General features: G+C 36.9%; 1 protein-coding gene across 1 annotated transcript in view; it reads left to right on the top strand.

Annotated features, from left to right (window-relative positions):
- LOC149835149 (exocyst complex component SEC3A-like) overlaps window positions 1–17,110 on the top strand; it is a 59,144-nt gene extending 42,034 nt beyond the window's left edge. Inside the window, exons 20-25 of the mRNA XM_090010424.1 lie at window positions 14,716–14,813; window positions 14,925–15,033; window positions 15,196–15,264; window positions 16,155–16,220; window positions 16,308–16,397; window positions 16,822–17,110. Of these exons, the coding sequence (XP_089866550.1) occupies window positions 14,716–14,813; window positions 14,925–15,033; window positions 15,196–15,264; window positions 16,155–16,220; window positions 16,308–16,397; window positions 16,822–16,938 (549 nt within the window). The 3' untranslated portion in view covers window positions 16,939–17,110. The remainder of the gene's footprint in view (window positions 1–14,715; window positions 14,814–14,924; window positions 15,034–15,195; window positions 15,265–16,154; window positions 16,221–16,307; window positions 16,398–16,821) is intronic.
- Window positions 17,111–21,369: the final 4,259 nt, after the last annotated feature.

The following is a 21,369-nucleotide window of genomic DNA, read 5'->3' as shown; positions in this document are numbered from 1 at the left end:
GTTTTCTCGAATGAGAAAACCCTAACTGCCTTCTGTTGCTTTATAAAAGCACGGGGGGAACGGTAACCCAGTCTGGATCCAATCATTTTTTTCTATATATATACAACAACAACAACAACAACTACGCCTTCATCCCAAAACAATTGGGGTCAGCGATATGAACCAAAAAAGAAATTCATTTTGGGTCTTCCACATGAATCCTTTTCCTCCAATCATTTCTATCCAACGCCATGTCCTTGGTGAGGTTCAAAGCATTCATATCCTTTCCTATCATCTCCATCCAAGTCTTCCTAGGCCTACCCCGACCTCTTTTAACTAATATATTTTCCCATTTCTCTAACCTTCTAACTGGAGCATCATTAGGCCTTCGCCGAATATGTCCAAACCACCGTAAACGATTCTCTCGCATCTTATTTTCAATGGGTGCAACACCTACCTTCTTACGTATCTCTTCGTTCCGAATCTTATCTTTTATTGTATTTCCACACATCCATCTAAGCATCCGCATCTCAGCTACACTCATTTTTTGAATATGATGTCTCTTGGCAGCCCAACATTCTGTACCATATAGTAAAGCGGGTCTAATAGTCGTCCTATAAAACTTTCCCTTCAACCGCAATGGCATTCTACGATCGCACAGCACTCCAGTAGCACTTTTCCATTTCATCCACCCCACCTTTATCCTATGATTTACATCTCCATCAATTTCTCCATACTTTTGAATGATGGATCCCAAATATTTGAAATAATCATATATTTGGGATCCATCATTCAAAATTTATATATATATATATATATATATATATATATAGAGAGAGAGAGAGAGAGAGAGAGACGAGTCCCCGTGTCCAAAATTTTTGAAATTGGGCCGCACCCGCACCCATGTGACATAGATATGATGATATTGAGATAATTAAATCGTTTGTTTATATTTAAGAAAAAATAAAAATATCTAAAAATTGTATAAGATATTAAAATATTTTTAAAGATTTTTCTTTAATATATATTATATGTGTGTTAAATATATATATATATATATATATATATAAGAAATTCATATTTCAAATGAATACACTCTTTAAAAAATGTTTTTGTATTTATGAAACATATGTTTGTTATTATTTTTTGATAAATTAAATAAAAAACGTGACTCGCCTCAGTCATCAAGTTGACTGGCCTGAGTCACCGAGTCAGGTTTGGCCGATCCGATACCAAGTTCCGAGAATGCCAACCATGCATAGATGTGCCAGTGAGAGGCTGAAAAAGACTAATAATTATCCCTTTTGGCTGTAACTATATTTTTCCTGATGCAAATATTGTAATTTTAAGAAAGGGAAGGAACAGGATATGGTGCCACTTCACCATCCTTACCTATTAATCATAGGCAAAGCTGGGGGATAAAATGGTGTTCTATGAGGATTCTATAATACATTGTGATGTTATGGATGGACCTGCAGTATCACTGCACGTCATGAGACCTCACAGAGTCTATGTTGTGAACCAAGTTATTCAATTCGCGAATGAATCAGGATGCCTGATATGGATGTTGTGAAGTGCATTAGAATATTGTATGAAATTTATGAATGAAGGATTTGATTTTAGCAAAGGGCTGTAAGTATATCCAAGATATACACTTTTGTTAGTATAGCTTCTTTAGTGGCCTGGATACATGGATGAAAGTGCGTTGTTTTCAGGTTTTCTGTTTTTGTTTTGAAATGTCACTCTTGAGGTTAATAAAAACATTAGTTTGTTGTTTGATCTGGTATTGAAGGTGGACACAGCTGTCATCATAATATGTTCACAAGTTCAGCATTTACTTTTTGGATGTGTTTTTTTCCACAATCATTTGTTGTACTTTGCCAATGGAAGCATAAGAGGGATAAATTTGATATTGTCCATCATGGGAAAATAGAACACACAGAAATTGACAATCATTTCATTAGGCATGAGATTGGATGATCTGGTGTCTACTTTTGGTCCATTTTCTGGTTGACCAGCTTATACATGTATGTAGTCTTACTGTATAGTGCTAAGGGTATTTGTTATTGCTATTTACTGATGGTGCCGAATATAATGGATGAGGGGACAACAGACATCTAACCCTAATTTTTCTCCCCTTTACATTTCTTCTACTTCTATCCATACTCTCTCTCTCTCTCTCTCTCTTGCCGCTGTTGTGCAGGGATCAATGTGAACCATGTTGATATCAAGATCAGTGCATGGTATCAGAGCTATAGAGGAGCTTTGAAGCTGCAAATGAACAAGATGACATCAGATGTTGATGTAATGCGCAACTAGTATGGAGGGCCTTAGCCTATATGTGTTTGATAAAGGATTTAGACGAACACGGTTTTTAAATTTTTTTGAGAAACCTTCAATGAGATATGAATATTTTAAATAATTTCATGTCATCGGGCCTATATTGGTTTTTCTTGCGATATCTCTTGATTTGACAGTTTGCTTGTCAATCCAAAGGTCAAAGTGTTATTGGAAAACTAAAAGTTATGTAGGTAGGTGGACCATTGGAAACATGTTTCTTAAGAAAATGGCTGAGCATGAAGAATTTTTATGCAAAACGAATGGGTGGACACCTGTCTATTGGAGTTAATTCCTAGGGTAAAATGTGAACCACCCTGGAAACATAGTCTGTATGTGTTTAATTGTTGTGGGTTAGTAAAGAAACCTAGATTTAACTATGGCAGCTATGGGCCCCTCAAAAGAAAAACCTATCAGTTCATGGGAAGGTTCTACTTGAACAAAAGTCTCAAATAGGTTGGTTGTCCACTATTAGTGACAACTCTAGCTTTAGAGTTGATGTAAACATGGTCATGGTCCATAGAAAATATCCAGTGGGGCACAGTAGAAGCCGGACTACATCAATGGTGGAATCAAGAAGCCTGAAGAGATTGCTTCCTAAGTATGTGGGTTGGGAAAGTGAAAATTATTTGGGTATGGCATGACTCTTATAGACTATGGACCCTACCATTGGAATGACCCTCGTAAGTTTTTGAGATTGCAAAGGAGAAAATGAGATGCAGTTATAGATTCCTTACTTTAGGGAAATAAATGTGGCAAAGAAATGTGATGTAATAGATAGGACCAAAGATGCAAGAAAGGAGGTAGATCATTCACCTAGTAGTATAATGAATTCATGAGAGTTAGGGAAAAATTTACTGTATGACTGAGTCATGACCCATCACTCTTTGTTTTAACTTTGAAAACCCATCTACATTCTATAGATTTCTTTCCAATGGGTAATGAAGTTATTTCTCATGTTTTAGCTTTTTCAAGAGCACTAAGTTCTAAATTCATAGCTTAAACCCATTCTGGAAGATTTTTTGCTTCATTATAATGCAATGGTTCATGAAATGAATGTAATGCAATTAAACATGATCTATTTTGGTGTTAATGTGTCTTAGGATACAAATCTATTTGGTGGGTTGGAAATACGATTGGATCTTCTAAGAGAGGTTTCCTCTAAGGTTGATCTTTGAGGATATTTTTCTAGAGCATTTAGAGGATTTTTTTATCACACCTAGTATAAGTTTGAATAGGTCTATCAACAATATCATTATTTATATGTATTTTTTCTTTCATATTCTCATCGTTATTTTCATCAAAATTTAAGGGATTATCCCTTATGTCATCCAAAGAATCATCATAAGAATTCAACTCTTCATGCGACAAAAGATCAAATAAAAAAGTATATTCAACTTCATTGTTGTCTTTGGTCTTCTCAAAACCATTTTCATTTTCTAAAAAGGTCACATCTTTGAAAATATATAGTTTGTTATTTTTAGGATCAAAACATATATATCCTTTTTGGTTTTCTCCATAACCCAAGAATATACATATAATGGCTTTTGGAAACAATTTATCTCTTTTATGAAAAATCACAAAACACTTACAACTAAAGATCCACAACCTATTGAAGTTGGGTGTTCTTTCAAATAATTTTTCATAGGGGGATATGTTTTGTAAGGACGATAAGATCATTCTATTTATTAAATAGGTTGATGTTAGAGCGGCCTCTGCCAAAAAACTTTTTGGAATGTCTTTAGAAATAAGTAGTATCCTAGTGGTTTCTAAAATGTGTCTATGTTTTTTTCGGCTAATCCATTTTCTTGGGGAGTTCTAGGACATGATTTTTGGTGACAAATTCTATTTGATAAATATTCATCTCTGAATCGGATCTAAGACTAAAGATGTTGCTTGAAAATTGATTTTTAACAATCATATGAAATTTTTTAAAGGAGAAGACACCAAATTTGAAATTAAGAAAGTATATCCATACATATCTAGTGAAATCATCAATAAAGGTTACATAATATGAGTTGGTTGGAAGATTTAAATAGTTCAATATTTTATGCCAAGTTTCAATATTTTTATCTTGGACATAATTACAAAAAGAGTTGGTTGAAAGATTTAAATAGTTCATGTAGTAAAGATTTTTTTTTCTATGGCCTTGCTCAATCAACTTCCCGGACTGGAGATCCTGCAGGGAGCAACCCTTAGATGAGAAAGAGATTTCACATCTATGATCGGAAATTTGTGAAACTGAAAAAAGATTTAAATTTAGTTGTGTAACAACTCTTACTTTTGGCACAAAAAAATTTTTAGAAGAATTTAAAGTTTCAACACTTTTGATTTGTAAAGATGTTCCATCGACAGTTGAAACATAAGAGGTTTTTGAATTACTACATAAGCCGGATAAACCATTTTCAAGAAGTGACATATGAAAAGAGGTCCCCGAATCAAAGATCCAAGTAGACATACCTGGAGGTGAAGATGAGGCAATTGCGACACTCGATGTATATGAGGATTTGAGTAGTATTTGAAGTGCCTCCGATAATTGAGCAAACGAAAATGAATAATTTCCTTTGGTTGGTTCTTCCTTCCTTGGTGTAGTTTCTTCAACGGAAGCAACTTTGTTCTTTGGGATTTCATATAACTTGGGACAATTAGGCCGTATATGACCCGGTTCATGGTAATGATGGCAAATGACTTTCCTATAGCCTCCATTATAGCTATTTTGCCTCCCAAAGTGTGGAGGCTTGTAAGTTTTTATGTGATTGCCAGGCTTGGATACAGTTAAGACTTTATCTCCTCATTTTATCATGCAAGATGAGTTTCCTCTTAGCATATTTCGGCAATGACATCCTCTAAAGGAAGAGACTTAGATCTATGAAGGAGGGAAGATCTAACTTGTTCATATTCGGGCTTAGGCCTGTGTAAAAATTAGAAAAAGTGTTCTTTTTCTATTTACTCACTTTTTAGTTCAACATCTTCAGTAGCAACCCATTTGAGTTCAAGAAGAGATAGTTCATGCCATAAGGGACTAAGGGTGTTAAAATAATCATGGACACTCATGTCTCCTTGCTTAATGGTACATATTTTTTTTTTGAAGAAAAAATTGTCTTGCAATATCTTTTTGTGTATACATACCTTTCATAAAAAACTATGCCTCATTTGCTTTGAGAAATTTAGCTATGTTGTCACATTTCATGCAAGGATTTTGGCATGTTTACTTTCCCAATCCTTTATCTTGGATTGGTGATCTTCAATAGCTTTGGTGCAAGCATTTCTCTCTAGAGCCTTTTGTTGTCCTCCTTCCATTTTGGTGAGTTTGAGTTGTGATTCTGGAATGGAGCCATCACGTACCTCAAAGCTTTTTGCCTTTGAGGTTATTCTTTATGGTGGATGCCCATATCATATATTTGGTGCCATTCAACTTGAAGGAGAGATCAATCTTATGCTCATTCTCCATAGTGAGTTAGAGAGAAGAAAAGCAAGAAATATGGACGAGATTTCCGAATCACAATCTTTCAAATGGTCACCTTTAACAAGACCAAGAGCACAACCTTGCTCTGATATCATGTAATGAAGTATGCGAAAATATAACATAAGAATGCAAAAGCATCAACTGAGTCCAATAATGGACAAGCACTATGGCACAAGGAGCATACAAGCAAAAAATCTACAATGGGACAATACAAAAGCCTTAAAAAAGGCAAAGCCAATAAGTAAAGAATGCAAAGCTTTATTGAAGAGAGCTTGAAAAGCTTAAAATGAACAAGGGGAAACATCCCTTATTTATACACTTATAGAGGGGAGAGAGAGACCATTGGGAGCTCCCACATAGAGTCGTTTGGAGCTCCCAACGGTCATATTTATGACCATTGGGGCCCCAATGTAATATAAAAAAAGAAAATTAAAAAGACAAAAATTACATTTGAACAAATCTAAAATCCTAAACTAGAAAAATAGTTGTTTTTACTGGGCCCTAGAGAGAGAGAAGAGAGAGAGAGAGAAGAGAGAGAGAGAGAGAGACGGCTGCAAAGAAAAACCTCAGAACCTTAATCGATATTAGGGCCTCTCTCTATGTTAAATAGAGAGAGAGGCTTAAAGACCTAATTACAATACAACCCTATTATAAAGAACTAAATTACAAAAAGCATCTTAATGTAAAATAACTCTACTTAAAACCACCTATTCTCAACACTCCCCCTCAAGCTGGAGCATAGATATCGATCATGCTCAGCTTGTCACAACATTTTGAAAAATTTGGTCTGGCAAGAGGTTTTGTGAACATATCTGCAACTTGGTCTTCCGACTTTAGATATTGGGTAGTGATATGACCCGCTTGAACCATATCCCTTACATAGTGGCAATCAACCTCAATGTGCTTTGTTCTCTCATGAAATACAGGATTGTTCGCTATATATGTTGCAGCTTTGTTATCGCACATCATGGTCATGGGAGAGGAAACCTTCACCTGGAGATCAAGAAGAACAGTACGAACCCACATCAATTCAGCAGCTGTTTGGGCCATAGCCCGATATTCTGATTCTGCACTCGACCTAGAAACCACATTTTGCTTCTTACTTCTCCAAGAGATCAAGTTGTCTCCCAGGAACACACAAAATCCTGTGGTAGATTTTCTATCTACTACAGATCCTGCATAGTCAGCATCATAATAGGCCACTATATCCAGAGTTCCACCTTTCTTGAACAATAACCCCTTTTCAGGAGAAGATTTTAGATATCTGAGAATCATAATAGCTGCATTCCAGTGTACCTCAGTTGGTTTGTCCATAAACTGACTGACTTTACTCACTGCTAAAGCAATATCCGGCCTGGTCACAGTTACATACAGTAGTTTCCCAACTAGGGAGCGATAGCTTTTGCTATCAACCAGTTTTGACCATTCTTCAAACAACTGAACTTTATGGTCCATGGGAATATTTGCTGGTTTAGCTCCCAACATTCCTATTTCCTTTAATAAGTCAAGAACATACTTCCGTTGAGACAAAACCATCCCTTCACGGCTCCTGGCAACTTTTATACCCAGAAAATACCTGAGTGAACCAAGGTCTTTTGTAACAAAGTGTTTTTGAAGATGAGCCTTTGTGGCTTCAATAGCTTTCACATCATCACCTGTAAGAATGATGTCATCCACATATACCACCATAACAACTATGCCAGAGCTAGTTTTCTTTATGAATAGTGTATGATCTGCTGCTGACCTATTAAAGCCAAAACCTGACATTACTTCAAACAACTTCTGAAACCATGCACGAGGACTTTGTTTCAAGCCATAAATTGCCTTTTTCAATCTACACACCTTCTGACACTCCCCCTCAACCTCGAATCCTGGAGGTTGTTGCATGTAAACAGTTTCAGATAGGTCCCCATATAGAAATGCATTTTTCACATCTAATTGGGACAGGCTCCAACCATGCTGCACAACTACTGAGAGAACAAGACGAATGATACCCATTCGTGCAACAGGAGAAAAAGTTTCAAAGAAATCAATACCATATGTCTGAGTATACCCTTTTGCTACTAATCTGGCCTTGTACCGTTCAATTGAACCATCAGATTTGTACTTTATCGTATATACCCATTTGCATCCAACAATGTCAGCATCTGCAGGGGAATCAACTAGATCCCAAGTATGCTGAGATATTAAGGCATCCATTTCTTCTTGCATAGCCCTCTTCCAGCGAGTATGAAGCTCGACTGCTGATAGTTCAGAGGAATAACTTCAGCAGATAAAGCTGAAATAAAAGATTTCATCTGATTTCCAATTCTGGCTTCGGAGACAAAACGAGACATGGGATATAAAGTACATTGTCGTGTCCCCTTTCGTAGAGCAATCAGCCTGTTATCATCATCATGAAGATCATTATTGTCAGTAGAACTTACCTCAGGGGAAGAAGAAGATGGAGGCACTTGCGGAGGTGGATCTCTACGCACATATACCAATGGAGGATTATGAAATCTGGAAGAGGATGAAGTGTGGTTCGGGAATGAGGGCACGGATTCCAAGGGAAAAGGAGGTATAGGTAATGGACAAGACTCAGCTGGATCAGCCTGCAGCGGGGAACCAGTATTAGAGTAATATGGAGTGGATTCCAAGAAAGACACATCCGCACTGACATACTCTCGGCGAGAAGTAGGATCATAACATCGATATCCCTTTTGATTTTTGGGATAACCTATAAATATGCACTTTGTATCTTGAGCAGCTAATTTATCACGGTCAGGGCCAAGTTTGTGTACAAAACAAACACATCCAAACACTTTGGGCGAGAGGGAGAAGAGAGGGGTATTTGGTTTTAGGATATGAATTGGAATTTGATCACCCACAGAAGAGGAAGGCATGCGGTTGATCAGATAGCAAGCTGTTGTAATTGCATCTCCCCAGTATAACGCAGGAACATTTGATTGGATCATAATGGTCCTGGCAATATCAAGTAGGTGACGATGTTTTCGCTCAGCCACCCCATTTTGTTGAGATGAATAGGCACAGGAAGTTTGGGGTTGGATGCCACTATCATGGTAAAATTGTAACAGACTTTTTGATTTAAACTCGAGAGCATTATCAGTGCGAACAATCTTGACACTCGATTCAAACTGAGTTTTTATTTCAAGAATTAAAGATTTGATAATATTTGGAACATCAGATCGTTCCTTTATTAAAAACACCCATGATAACTTAGAGAAATCATCAACAATAACTAGATAGTATCAACACTGAGTCCTAGTAGGAATCTTACTAGGACCCCATACATCTGCATGAAGAAGTTCAAAGACTTTATTACTAGACTGACTCTGACTCGAAGGAAACGAACTTCGATGATGCTTGCCCAGCTGACATGCTTCACACTGAAATGATGTGGTGGAAGGAATCTGAGGAAAGACCGAACGAAGCTTTGACAGTGAAGGATGACCAAGACGACGATGCCACTGAACAGGACTAAATGAATGGTCCACTGCAGCATGAACAGTACCCATTGGATGATGTAAGTAGTAGATTCCATTTTCTTCATAGCCTCCACCAATCTTCTTCCCCGTCAGCAAATCCTGAAAATGACAACCCATTGGATCAAATATTACTCTACAGTTTTGTTCTTTTACAAGACAACTTACAGAAAGTAAACTTTGAGGAAATTTTGGAGCATGAAGAGCATTTTTCAACTGTAATGAGGAGGATATAGAAATATTTCCCTGACCAACAACCGGGGAGGTACTCCCATCGGCTAATGAGACTCCAAGCTGAGCCTTAATATCCTTTAGATCTGAAAAAACAAGTGAATTTCCACACAAATGTCTGGATGCACCAGAATCAATAATCCACTTATGGTCAGTCGGATGAAGAAGATTTCCGGTTGAATAGGCAACACCAGCAACAGGAGAGGTAGAGCTCAAAGGACGAAGAGCTATCAATTCATCATATTCAGCACGACTGAGGGTTATACTACTGTCACTTGCAGAAATATTGTCTTGTGCCTTTGTTGCCTCGAGAGAAGTAGTATTAGCTCTAGGAGCATATGACTTTGATGAAGATGAGGTTGGTCGGCCATGCTTATCCCAGCAACGATCTTCTAAATGTCCAGATTTTCCACAGAATGTACATTGAAGCTTTCCTCTGCCTCCCACACCTCGGCCGCGACCTCGTCCTCTGATGTTCTGAAGATTTCCACGTCCATAACCAGATGAGACAACTAAGGCAGAAGACTGAGTCACAGGCTGAGAATGTGGAAGAGATATAGCAAGTCTGCTTAGACGGTTATATGCCTCAGCAAGAGTAGGTACATCTGAACCAGTCAACATTTGGACTTTTGCAACAGAAAATTCTGAAGATAAACCTGTAAGAAACCTAGCAACCATAGTTTGTTCTTGATGATCCTTTTGTTTCGAACAACAGAGAGGTCTGTGAGCATTAAGTCTTTCAAAAACAGCTTTTACGGAGGCATAGTACTGGGCCAAGGTTTGATCTCCCTGCTGTAAATTGTATATTTCCTGTTCGACTTGTAGGATACGACTCACATTAGTTTCTTGTGAGTATGTATCTCGAAGATTGTCCCACATCTGTTTGGCTGTATTATAATAAATTAAATCATCTGCAATATGGGGTTCGACACTATTCATAATACATGACATGACTATGTCATTATCTTCATCCCAGGTAACATATTTTCCCACCTTTTCAGTGGGTCCATCTTCCAACAAGATATGTTTTCTACGATGTCTAAATACCGACATCATAAATGTTCTGGACCACCTGGCATAGTTAGTTTCATTTAACCTTACAGACGAGCCGTACGAAAAGGGATTGGCAAATGCCTTATATTCTCCAATATGTTCCAATTTTGAATCACCTTTCGAAGTTTCAGCCATACTGCAGGTTAAAAAAAAAACTGGACAGTCTCCACACTAAACAAAAAAACCCCGCGTGTTACACCCACACGCCAACTGATATTCCAACCAGCAGTTGTTCACTCACGAACAACAAAAAAAAACCCCACTACAGTAGTGAGCAGCCCACAAACAGAAAGATAATTCAGCACTTCAGTGAATCACAGCTAACACGACTTCTGCATATGCAGCAATATTTTTTTTTTCATAACAGGGGCAGCTCCCCAGACATATACAGTTTGACAATAAGTCATTCATTTTTTTTTCTTACGAGCAACATCACTAAGAGTTGGATTGCTGTAAAAAAAAAATAAGCAGGAAGTCACGACCTGAAATCACGACATTTTCAGTGCAAATAGTACCAACACCAATCAAACTCCCCACAGCCACGATATCAAGATACACAAAACAGGGCCCCAACCATATGTAGAATCACCAACAGTAATCAGACTCCCAACAACAACTATATCAATATCTCACGACATGTTCAGTGCACAGTATACCAACAACAATCAACTCCCAACAGGTAGCCACGAAACTGACGGCAGGAAATACCACCGAGACAGTAGGTAGTCATGAAACGATAAAAACAAGAAGCTGCGAACTCACAGCAAGCATCGCAGCGTGATCAGATCTGTCAACAGATCCAAAAAAAACATTTTACATCGTTGACCTGATTAGGTATTTATTTCTTTTACTCATTGGATCTGTTGACAGATCTGGTGGCCTTGATCACGATCTGATTAGGTATTGAATCACGATCACGATGGCCTCCACGATCGATCGAGCCTTGATCAGACTCGATCACGCTCCCTCGTCACGGTCGATCACGCTCCCACGATCACGCTCCCACGTCACAGTCGATCACGCTCCCACGGTCGGTATGGCTTTGATACCATGTAGAAGATGAACTGGGCCCTAGAGAGAGAGAGAGAGAGAGAGAGAGAGAGAGAGAGAGACGGCTGCAAAGAAAAACCTCAGAACCTTAATCGATATTAGGGCCTCTCTCTATGTTAAATAGAGAGAGGCTTAAAGACCTAATTACAATACAGCCCTATTATAAAGAACTAAATTACAAAAAGCATCTTAATGTAAAATAACTCTACTTAAAACCACCTATTCTCAACAACTTGTATTCTCCTATTTGAGATAAATGTTCCTAAAGGTTTTGGTGTAACTTTCATCATCAAGCTAATGCAGTTTTTTTGAAAATTTTCTGTTCCCATTTTCTTCTATTCTTATTCTTGCTCTAACACTGAGAAGTACAAACAGGCATTTGTTGGAGATCACTTGTATTCTCCTATTTGAGATAAATGTTCCTAAAGGTTTTTGGTCAAAAGTTGTACTTGCTACAACTTATCTCATTAACCATATGTGAAACAAATACTTCTGAAGGAAAATCTCCTGTTCATGTTGTAAATCCTCTGACACCTATTTTCTCTGTTACTCTTAAGTTATTTAGCTATACTTGTTATGTTGACGGACCAAGTGTCTATTGAGATAAACTGACCATAGGGTCATAAAGTTTATCTTTATTAGTTACCTCCCATCTAGGAAGGCTCTAAATGTTTGATCTGTTATTACTAATAAGAGGTTTGTATATTTTGACATTACCTTCTTCGAAGATACTCCATGTCTTATAAAATATGAGCTTAATGGGGAGCCTTAGGATAGAAATGGGTTGTTCGTTTCAGGCTCACTTATTGTCCCCAAAAAATGCCCTGCTTGTACTATTGATCAAGAAAGTGTGAACAAGCTAAAAATAGTGACTACGTAATACTTTAAAGGAGACTAGATATTTAACGGCCCATCCATATGGCTGGGTCTAGATAAATCATGTTTATATTATATTTTATGACAAATAAATAGATAAAGACATAAATATATATTGTTAAAAATACATTATACATTATTTTTAAAATATACAACCAAAAAAAGAAAATAAATTCTCTTTTTATATAACAATATATATTTAAATGAGCAAACCATCAAGAAATATGTCCATCAGTAATTTAATAAACCTAAGTTAAAAGTAGGAAACTATGTTGGCATAGGCTGATTAAAACCTCTTTTCACCACTTGAAAGAACCTATGGATTTCTTCTTTCAAAAGAAAAAGAAAAAAACCATAGACTAATCTCATGTCCTCACGAGAAACTTTTATCCTACCAAAAACCTCGCGAGTCAGGCAAAGCCTTGACTCCCTGAATGTCTAAAACTCTAACCACAAAGCTCATCATCAACAATCAGTGGCACCCATCTGGCCTCCTAAGAAATTAGTATGTGGGAAAAACATATCAAATTCTTAGCAACCAGATTATTGAGGAAATCATGATGAATCAGAAAAAGTAGTAATAAATAAAATCACCCAACCTTGGCTAACCAATTTCCTAGCAAATTGTGATTAGCTGGTTCAGCAAATCATGAATACAAATAATTAATCATAATTAAATATTAAAAATTCAGCATAAAATTCATCAGCCAAATGAAAAATCATATGCAAGAGTTGAATAAAGAGAAGATGAGCTTACTCGGTTTTTGGATGATAATTGGGTGTTGTTATGGGTGATATGGAGAAGAATATAATAAATCAAGGAAGACATAAGAGGTAAAGTAGGTAAAATAATTAGCTAAAATAGTTAAGGGTGGTAATTAATTAAAAGGTGTTTATTACCAAGTGGAAAGTTAAATCACTTTCTAACTAGATCTCTCCAAAAACATGAGAGAGACAGAGAAGAGATGGTAGTTGGAGGAGAGGGATATTAAAGTAAGAAGTAAAAATAAGTAATTTGCAATGGTAAATATCAAATAAGGTATGAATTTTGTGTTTATTTCCAAGTGGGAAGTGGTTCTTTTTTTATGATATATATACTTCTTAACTCAAACTCTCCAAATGTATGAGTGTGTGTTTGTGTGTGTGTGTGTGTGTGTGTGTGAGAGAGAGAGAGAGAGAGAGAGAGAGAGAGAGAGAGAGTTGTTGGAGGTGGTAAAATGTATTCATATATATATATATATATTCATATGAGTGTATATGTATATATTATATATTTTTTAACTGCTTTATTATTGTAATAGGTTTTGCCCATGTAGGGGCATTTTGGTCATTTTACACATGTAATTGCTAATATATATATACATGATCTTGAGGGGATTTTGAACCAGCTTTGTTGGGAGGTCAAGGAGAGGATGCATCCTAAATGGCTGCACCTCTCCACCGATTGGATCGGCCAAGGATGGACGGATTTTTAGAGTTCTGTACTCATTTTCAGCCCTTGGGGGCTTTCATATGCTCCTAGTTAGGAGCTGTCATGTTTTTCTTTTGAGTAATCGCGGAACAGGGGCGTGATATCTCATCACACCTCTCTCTATGCTGATTTAATATGATTTAATTCTCTTTCCTCTAAAAAAAAAAGACAAGATATTTTCATTTTGTTGATAAGATTTATCAAAACAAGAAGGCAGCTTAGAATTGCTCACCAGATATTTCATACAATTCTTAAAGATTTTCGAATATCCGCCAAACTTTTGGCTTTAATTCATGTGCTGACAGCCTAACATCATATTGTATTCTGAACATTAAATGGTATTCAGACCTTCACATTACTAAAAATATTCAATTTGTAGGCATTATGTGTACTTCTTCCTGGCTTTGTCAAACTTTTAACCTGTGGTCTGCTGCTTTTCCTTCAAAAATGAATTGGTAATTGCTGGTTCTACTGGATGTTTAGTGTGCTTTTCACATTTAATGAAGTATGTGGCTTTATGTGCAACCAAAGCATTACCTGGAATTTGTAAAATTCGAAAGAGAGAAGATTTTGGCATTAATAGTTGTGTGGTAGGGTGGAAGTCTATCCCTGCATACAATGGGACCTATTGGAAGTATGAACATCTTAAGATATATGAGATTTGATTTAACTTTGTCTCTATTAAGGATAATCACTTAAATCTATTGTTTTCTTGATTTGTGAGTTTCAAGTTGGATAATGAATCACAATTTGAATCCTGTATACAGGTGACAATAATGTTTGTGACTTTGGAACGTGTTGCACAAACTGACCCTAAGTATTCTGATGTTGTACTCCTGGAAAATTATGCTGCTTTCCAGAACAGGTAAAGATTTATGTTCTTAAAGCCTGACTTTTCTAAGTCTCCTAAATTTTCAATTGTACATGACTCTCTCAAACATGGAAAAACTTAATTCTTTTATTTGTTTTATTGTAGTCTTTATGACCTAGCCAATGTTGTTCCAACACTTGCTAAATTTTACCATCAAGCTAGTGAGTCATATGAACAGTCTTGCACACGCCATATTACTTCAATAATATACCTTGTAAGTTCCATAAGCAGAGCATCTTTCTTTAATCTTTCCATTGATCTCTATTTGGAAATGCAATTATTTCTTGCTTCAGATTTGACCTGCCATGTGCAAATATTTCTTGGATAGGATAGTAATTTCAGGTTTATAAGGTATTTCGGCTTTTTGTTTTTGCAGGTATTTGACAAGTTATTTCAATTTGGTCGTAGAATTGAGGATTTGATGTATACAATGCAACCCGAGGAGGTAAATAAATTGCATTGCACATCTCTTTTGTTTGTCTTATCTGAAAAGTGCTATTTCCAGTTGCACTTATCCTATTGGAACTATTTAATTGAATTTCTCAAAAAGATTCCTATGTAGATGTAGAGGAGCATTTATTACTCTTTTAAGGATAAGTATGTCTTGTAATATATTTTGTTCAAGTATCCTTGCATCTAAATGTTATTCTAGTCTTTGATGGTCATTCCTTTGCGTATAAGTATCCACTAGTTTGCTCTGTCATGCACGAAACTGGATGACCAAAGAGAAACTCCTTCCATGGTCACAGACTATGTTCAGATTACTTGGTTTGGAAAATAGGCTCAGAAATATTTTCATCATTTTACATGTTCAAAGGCATGCTAGTCTTTTTCTATGCCATGTGTATTTGATACTTTTTTATTCTGCCATTTCATGTAATTAAGCATAATGGTACACTGAAATATCACAGAGAGGGTAATATTGTAATTGTACTCATAAGATGTTATTAATAAATTGCTAAGGAAGGAAATCTGTTGTCTAACCATGAGACGTCTCTTTCAAAAATTCTCCGTGGTCTCCTCTCTCCTTTTCTAATACAAGGTGCAGCCACAATGTCCTTCACAACCCAATGGCCACTTTTATATAGGCCTGCCATTTTTCATGGATTGATTTGTCACAGTAATTTAGCCATAGCCTTGTCTATTACTTGAATTAACTTGAGTTATTAATATTGGGATTCTTGGGTTTCTATTTTTCACAACTTTTTGATTGTGTTGTCACATGCAAAGGTTATAAATTTTTTTTCTTTTTGTCACAAGCATAGTTGTATTCACACGGGTCAATGGGTTTAATTTTAGACACTAAATATTGTTGCTGATGACATTTACTTCCAGATACCTTTCCAAATTGGATTGTCAAAAATGGATCTGCGAAAAGTGTTGAAAGCCACTCTACCTGGGGTAAGCTAAAAATGTACCGATCCCTCTTCCTACCTATATTTGGCATGGTTTTGCTTGCATATGTCTAATGATGTGTTCCCATTTCAGATGGATAAATCCATTAGTAACATGTACAGAAGGTTGCAGAAAAACCTCACATCGGAAGAGCTGCTTCCTTCGTTATGGGATAAATGCAAGGTTGTATGAAGGAATTCTTTTTTCAAATTGCATGTTTTTTACCCTAGATGTGTGATCCTTTGATTTATTAATTCATGTTGCTTCATACATATTTCTGCATCTTGGCCATGCGAAACAGTGTCGGTGCCTTAGAATTTATTGTTTGTGACTGAATTAGATTTTTTGAGAGTTACAAAATTCAGTCCTACTCAGATTTTTTTGCTGCGACAATGTGGTCAAGGGCATGGACCGCATGTTTTGTTTTCACTTGGGTTGACTTCACTTTTCTTACACAATTACATTATTGAATCATATATTCACTGACATTAGTATGCATGGTCTTGTGTATTTGCTTAGTTTGCAGGATGGGCTTTTATTTTGATGACAACTGTTATTAGTAATAACATTATATCTTAAGGGATCACTTTTTGTTATATTTTTGCAGAAGGAATTTCTTGAGAAATATGAAGGATTTGTTGTGTTGGTTGCCAAGATTTATCCCAATGAGATGAAAGAGTTACCATCAGTTGCAGAGATGAAAGAGTTGCTTGCTGCAATGTGAAAGCAATTCGGTTGTATATACATGGCTTTAAGGTTGAGTTTTTTCCTACATTCGGCCGTATTTGATCGAAACGGCTCTTAGCCGATTAAAAAATGACTGATTCGGCTGTCATTTCAATACAATTTGTAAAATATTTTTTAATTGGTTAAATTAATTATTTAATATTTTTTGATATTTTTTATTGCTTAATAACACGTCTTATTATGGTAAAAAGTTGCTGATTGGCAATTGATTCAAGGGTTTGTTTACTGCGAATTGATTTTAACAACATTGGGTTAAACACTTTGAATCGGCTTTATTTTATAATATTTACATAAGCCATATTTATTATTAAGAGTCAGTTAAGCAAACATTGGTTATTCATGCTTGTATTTCATGAGTTTGAATGAGCTCTTCTCGTTTCTCACACCATAGTTAATGGCACTTTATGTTTATAAAATTGCCCACATTTGACACTCTCCGGCCAAAAAATGACTAGTTTGGCTAATATTATTTCAAAATCATAGGTGATAACCGATGTATTTATTTGAAAGTAAGTCAATTGTGACTTCTCAATTAGCCCACCAGAGGACCTCACAAATTCAAAACCCATGGATGTGTATCTCTTGTTGTGAAGCTGAGTGTACTGGGTGGGCAAAGAAAGCCTGCAGTTTTACACCAATGAACCCAATGGGCGAGGCAGTTAAGTTATAAAAATAAATGTAATTATTATGATTAAGTTTTGGTTTGGATTATCTCTTGCTGGGTCTGAATTTAATTGCTTCTCTACCACAGGAGATCTTATATTAAATGCAAAATTGCTTAACTATATTGGGATCTCAACAGATTTTCATTAAGTTTTGAACTTTTTATGAAGCCTTATTCTAGATCAAAATGCTTATCTAATAAGATTATTGGAGGCTTGCTATGCAATGAGATATGATTGAGCTTGGTATCCGACCCAAACCCATAAAAATTGCTGCCTCTAAAATGAGATGTCGAGGGCATTTTTGCCTACTTTTTTTCTTTTCTTGTTTTGGTTTTGGGTGGGTGTGCCTACAGCCTTATATATATATATTTTTTTTTGATGATCGAAAAAAAACCTTGCCGATAACAGTGGCCTGCCTCCATTCACGGTAAAACTTTGTGTTGAGGACATGACTACCCAGCCTGCCTTACCTGCTCAACCAAAATAGAACTTGACTCAGCCCCTATGCTGCATGTATTTGATTTTGTGCCTACAACTTGACTCATGACCCCGCTGACCACATGGGTAACCACCACATTGGTTCTACCCCTCTAATAGAAACCATATTTTTCATAATCTTTTAGTTCCTTGTCAATCATATGATTTACATAATTTTTTTTAGTAAAAATCATGTTTAAAACGTGATTATCACATATATGTTGTTCTTTTAAGATACCCAAAAAATAATATCTCACGTTTCAAAACTGCATGATTTAAAGAAAGTGTATTTTTTTTCAAAAAACATGATTTAAGTTATCGTTCTTATCAAACAAAGTGTTAGGCAGCTAAACCTTATAGATGTGTTCAACATGATTATGTTTTTCTGATGTAAAAATGTGATAAAGTTATGAAATTTTGGTTGTGCAACATCCAGTAGAAAATTGCGCCCCCCCCACCCCCTCCCCCAATAAAAAAAAAAGCTTCCGATGACATTCATAAAAGTACTGTCATGGTGAGAGCAATTGCCTTTGAGTTGGTCGCTAGCTGTGTTTGATCCCACTAATGTCCACAAGCTGATTGACCACTCATGCTTTGTTGGGGGAGATTAAGGACCATTGTAACGGTGGTGCTGTAAAACCGGCAAAATAATTTTCTTTTTTGAGACTCAAAAACCTCCCTTTATAATCAAAATTCACTGATTATTAGCCTAGTTACTGCAAGTTCCATTTTCTCCTATTGGTAAATTATCAGAGAAGGTGCAATATGCTTGTGCTTTTATCTTTTCTTCCTTTCTTGTTTTAACTCTCTTTTGGCAAGGACCAACAGGGGTTCGGCTGTTTGGTTGGAGCAGCTGTGCGAGTCACCATGCGATGGGAGTTTGCAAGTTCGAACCCCATGGTATGAGGTGGTTGAATAATTGCCTGGTTGTGTAGGGACGGGTAGGGCTTGTCAACTGGAAAGTAATGGGAGCTAATCCCCAGTTTGATTGATCATAAAAAAAAAATTCTTTGATAAGGGCAACCGGCGAACGTGAACATCACGACTTATATGTGCTTCATTTGCCATGAAACCGAAGCTGTGTGTGGGAGACATAGGGTTTTACACAAGTGAGTTCAATAGAGAGGCAGTTTTTCTTGGATTATTTAAAAAAGAAAACACTATCTTTGATGATTTTCCAATAAAAAGAAGTCCCAGCAATCTAATCCTGCACCCATTATATAATCCTACAGTTAAAGTGGGATTGGAGTGCTGCAAAATAATATTCTTTCGTAGCTTATTGTGAGAAAACTATTTAATTCATATTTTTATCCCAGAAATTTATATTTAATTCATATGTCATTTGTTGCACATGAGGGGGTTATAAATCAATGTCAAGAACTGCCACAAAGACATGTGGATACGAGGACGTGTGATGCGGGTATGACTCGCAAGTTATAATTGTTTTTTGGAAAAACAGGACATGAGGAAACTGTTTTTTTATTTTTTGGTCGATAAAAACTAACTTTTTTGGTATAAAAAAAAATATATAATTTATTAAAATAAAACCTAAAAATATTTAAATATTAACTGTAGTGTCAGTGTCACCCAGGACACATCGCCAAAATAGTGTCCCTGTGACATAGGTCAAAAATCTCGAGAAAATATAGCCATACAAGATTAAAAATTTTAAAATGTACACAAAAGCACAAAGATATTTTTAACAAAAAAATAAACATCTTGTTTATACCATGATATCTTGAAAATAACCATAAATTTGAAGAATATCATGAATTTATTAGAATTATATAACTTTCCAAAAAATCATAATATGATCACCATATTTTCAAACTGTGAATATTATGACTACGACATAAATTACATCCAAAAGAGAGTTTGGATTTCGATGACGTTCTAAGTGTTTTAAGCAACTATTATATAGAGATAGGAAGTACGACAAGCATAGCCAGCACAATTAGTTTTCTGACCTTGAGAGCGTTTTTTCGTGTAAATAGTATATATAAAGATTTCAACAAAATTCTCAAGTTTTATGGCAGGGAGAATGAGCAAGCCAATAAAAGTGTCCATGAACTAGATATTTGTTTAGAGAATAAGCCTTCAAAAATGTCCTGCCACGTGTAAATTGCATAACAATTTTCCAGCTCCAGCCTTTTTTTGTGGACAAATGGCAGCATGAAAGGGTTCCCTTGACTTTTAAAAGTCTTCCGGGGTCAACTAAGCATCATGGGCCTAGAGCCAAAGAATAAAGTCAAACAAGCTCCGGAAGATCCTTTCTCATCCTTGAACTAAAAATTTGGGGGTAATTACGTAAAATTAACGCTACTTTAAGTGCACGTCCACCTGTCACAGCTTATAAGAATGAGAGCGCTATATAAACGCCGCGCCAGTTCCCGCCTTTGCCAATTTATTTCTGAACCGCCTCTCTTGTCTAGCGTCTCAGAGAAGCCTCTGCTAGTCTCTCTCTCTCTCTCTTGTCAGATTAGTGTCTCAGAGAAGCCTATGCTAGTCTCTCTCTCTCTCTCTCTCTCTCTCTCTCTCTCTCTCTTGTTTAGTGTCTCAGAGAAGCCTATGCTAGTCTCTCTCTCTGTAACGCTCCCCCCATCGTGGGGGGTTACGGAAGGAGATGGGGACGACGCCCCTTCCTCTCCCACGAATCAGATCATGGGAGAGGAAGCGGGCTGCCCCCATTTAATACAGAATGAGGAAGGGGGCTGCCCCCATTTAATACAAAAGGAGGGAGGGGGATAACCGACCAACCCCCATGGCTATAAAAGCCATGGGGGGGGGCTCCTCTCATTTCCCCATTCTAAATGAGCAGAGAGGGTGCGTGAAGGGAGAAGAGGGAGAGGAACTCCGCTTGTTGCCGACCACCAAGTAAGTTTTTCTTTTTCTCTCTTTCTTTTGATGTTCAGAGCAGTGGTCGTCGGCAACAGAGGTGTCACCTGCGAGTTGCAGAGATGCAGGAGCAGGGAGAACCCTCTATGTCTGGCTCTATTAAGGGGAAAGCATAGGGGGGTTTTCCTCTGCTATTGCTGCCGTCAGTGACTGAAAATGAGGTAAGACGGACCGCCTGCCGCGAGAAGGCAGGAGCTCCGACCACTGCCCTTGTCATTGCAGAAAAAGAAGAAGAAGAAGAAGAAGAAAAATGGGTTTTCCCCTGCTACCATTGTTGGATCGGCAGCCACTGACGATCAGTGAGCGCCGGCGGCGCTGCCCTGCTTGCAGGAAGCTGCAACAAATCTGACGACGGTAGAAGTTGACTATTG

This window comes from Nuphar pumila, chromosome 6, assembly GCF_984573655.1.
Source record: "Nuphar pumila chromosome 6, dmNupPumi1.hap1.1, whole genome shotgun sequence".
Lineage (NCBI taxonomy): Eukaryota > Viridiplantae > Streptophyta > Magnoliopsida > Nymphaeales > Nymphaeaceae > Nuphar > Nuphar pumila.
This window is presented reverse-complemented; position numbering and strand designations above follow the sequence as displayed.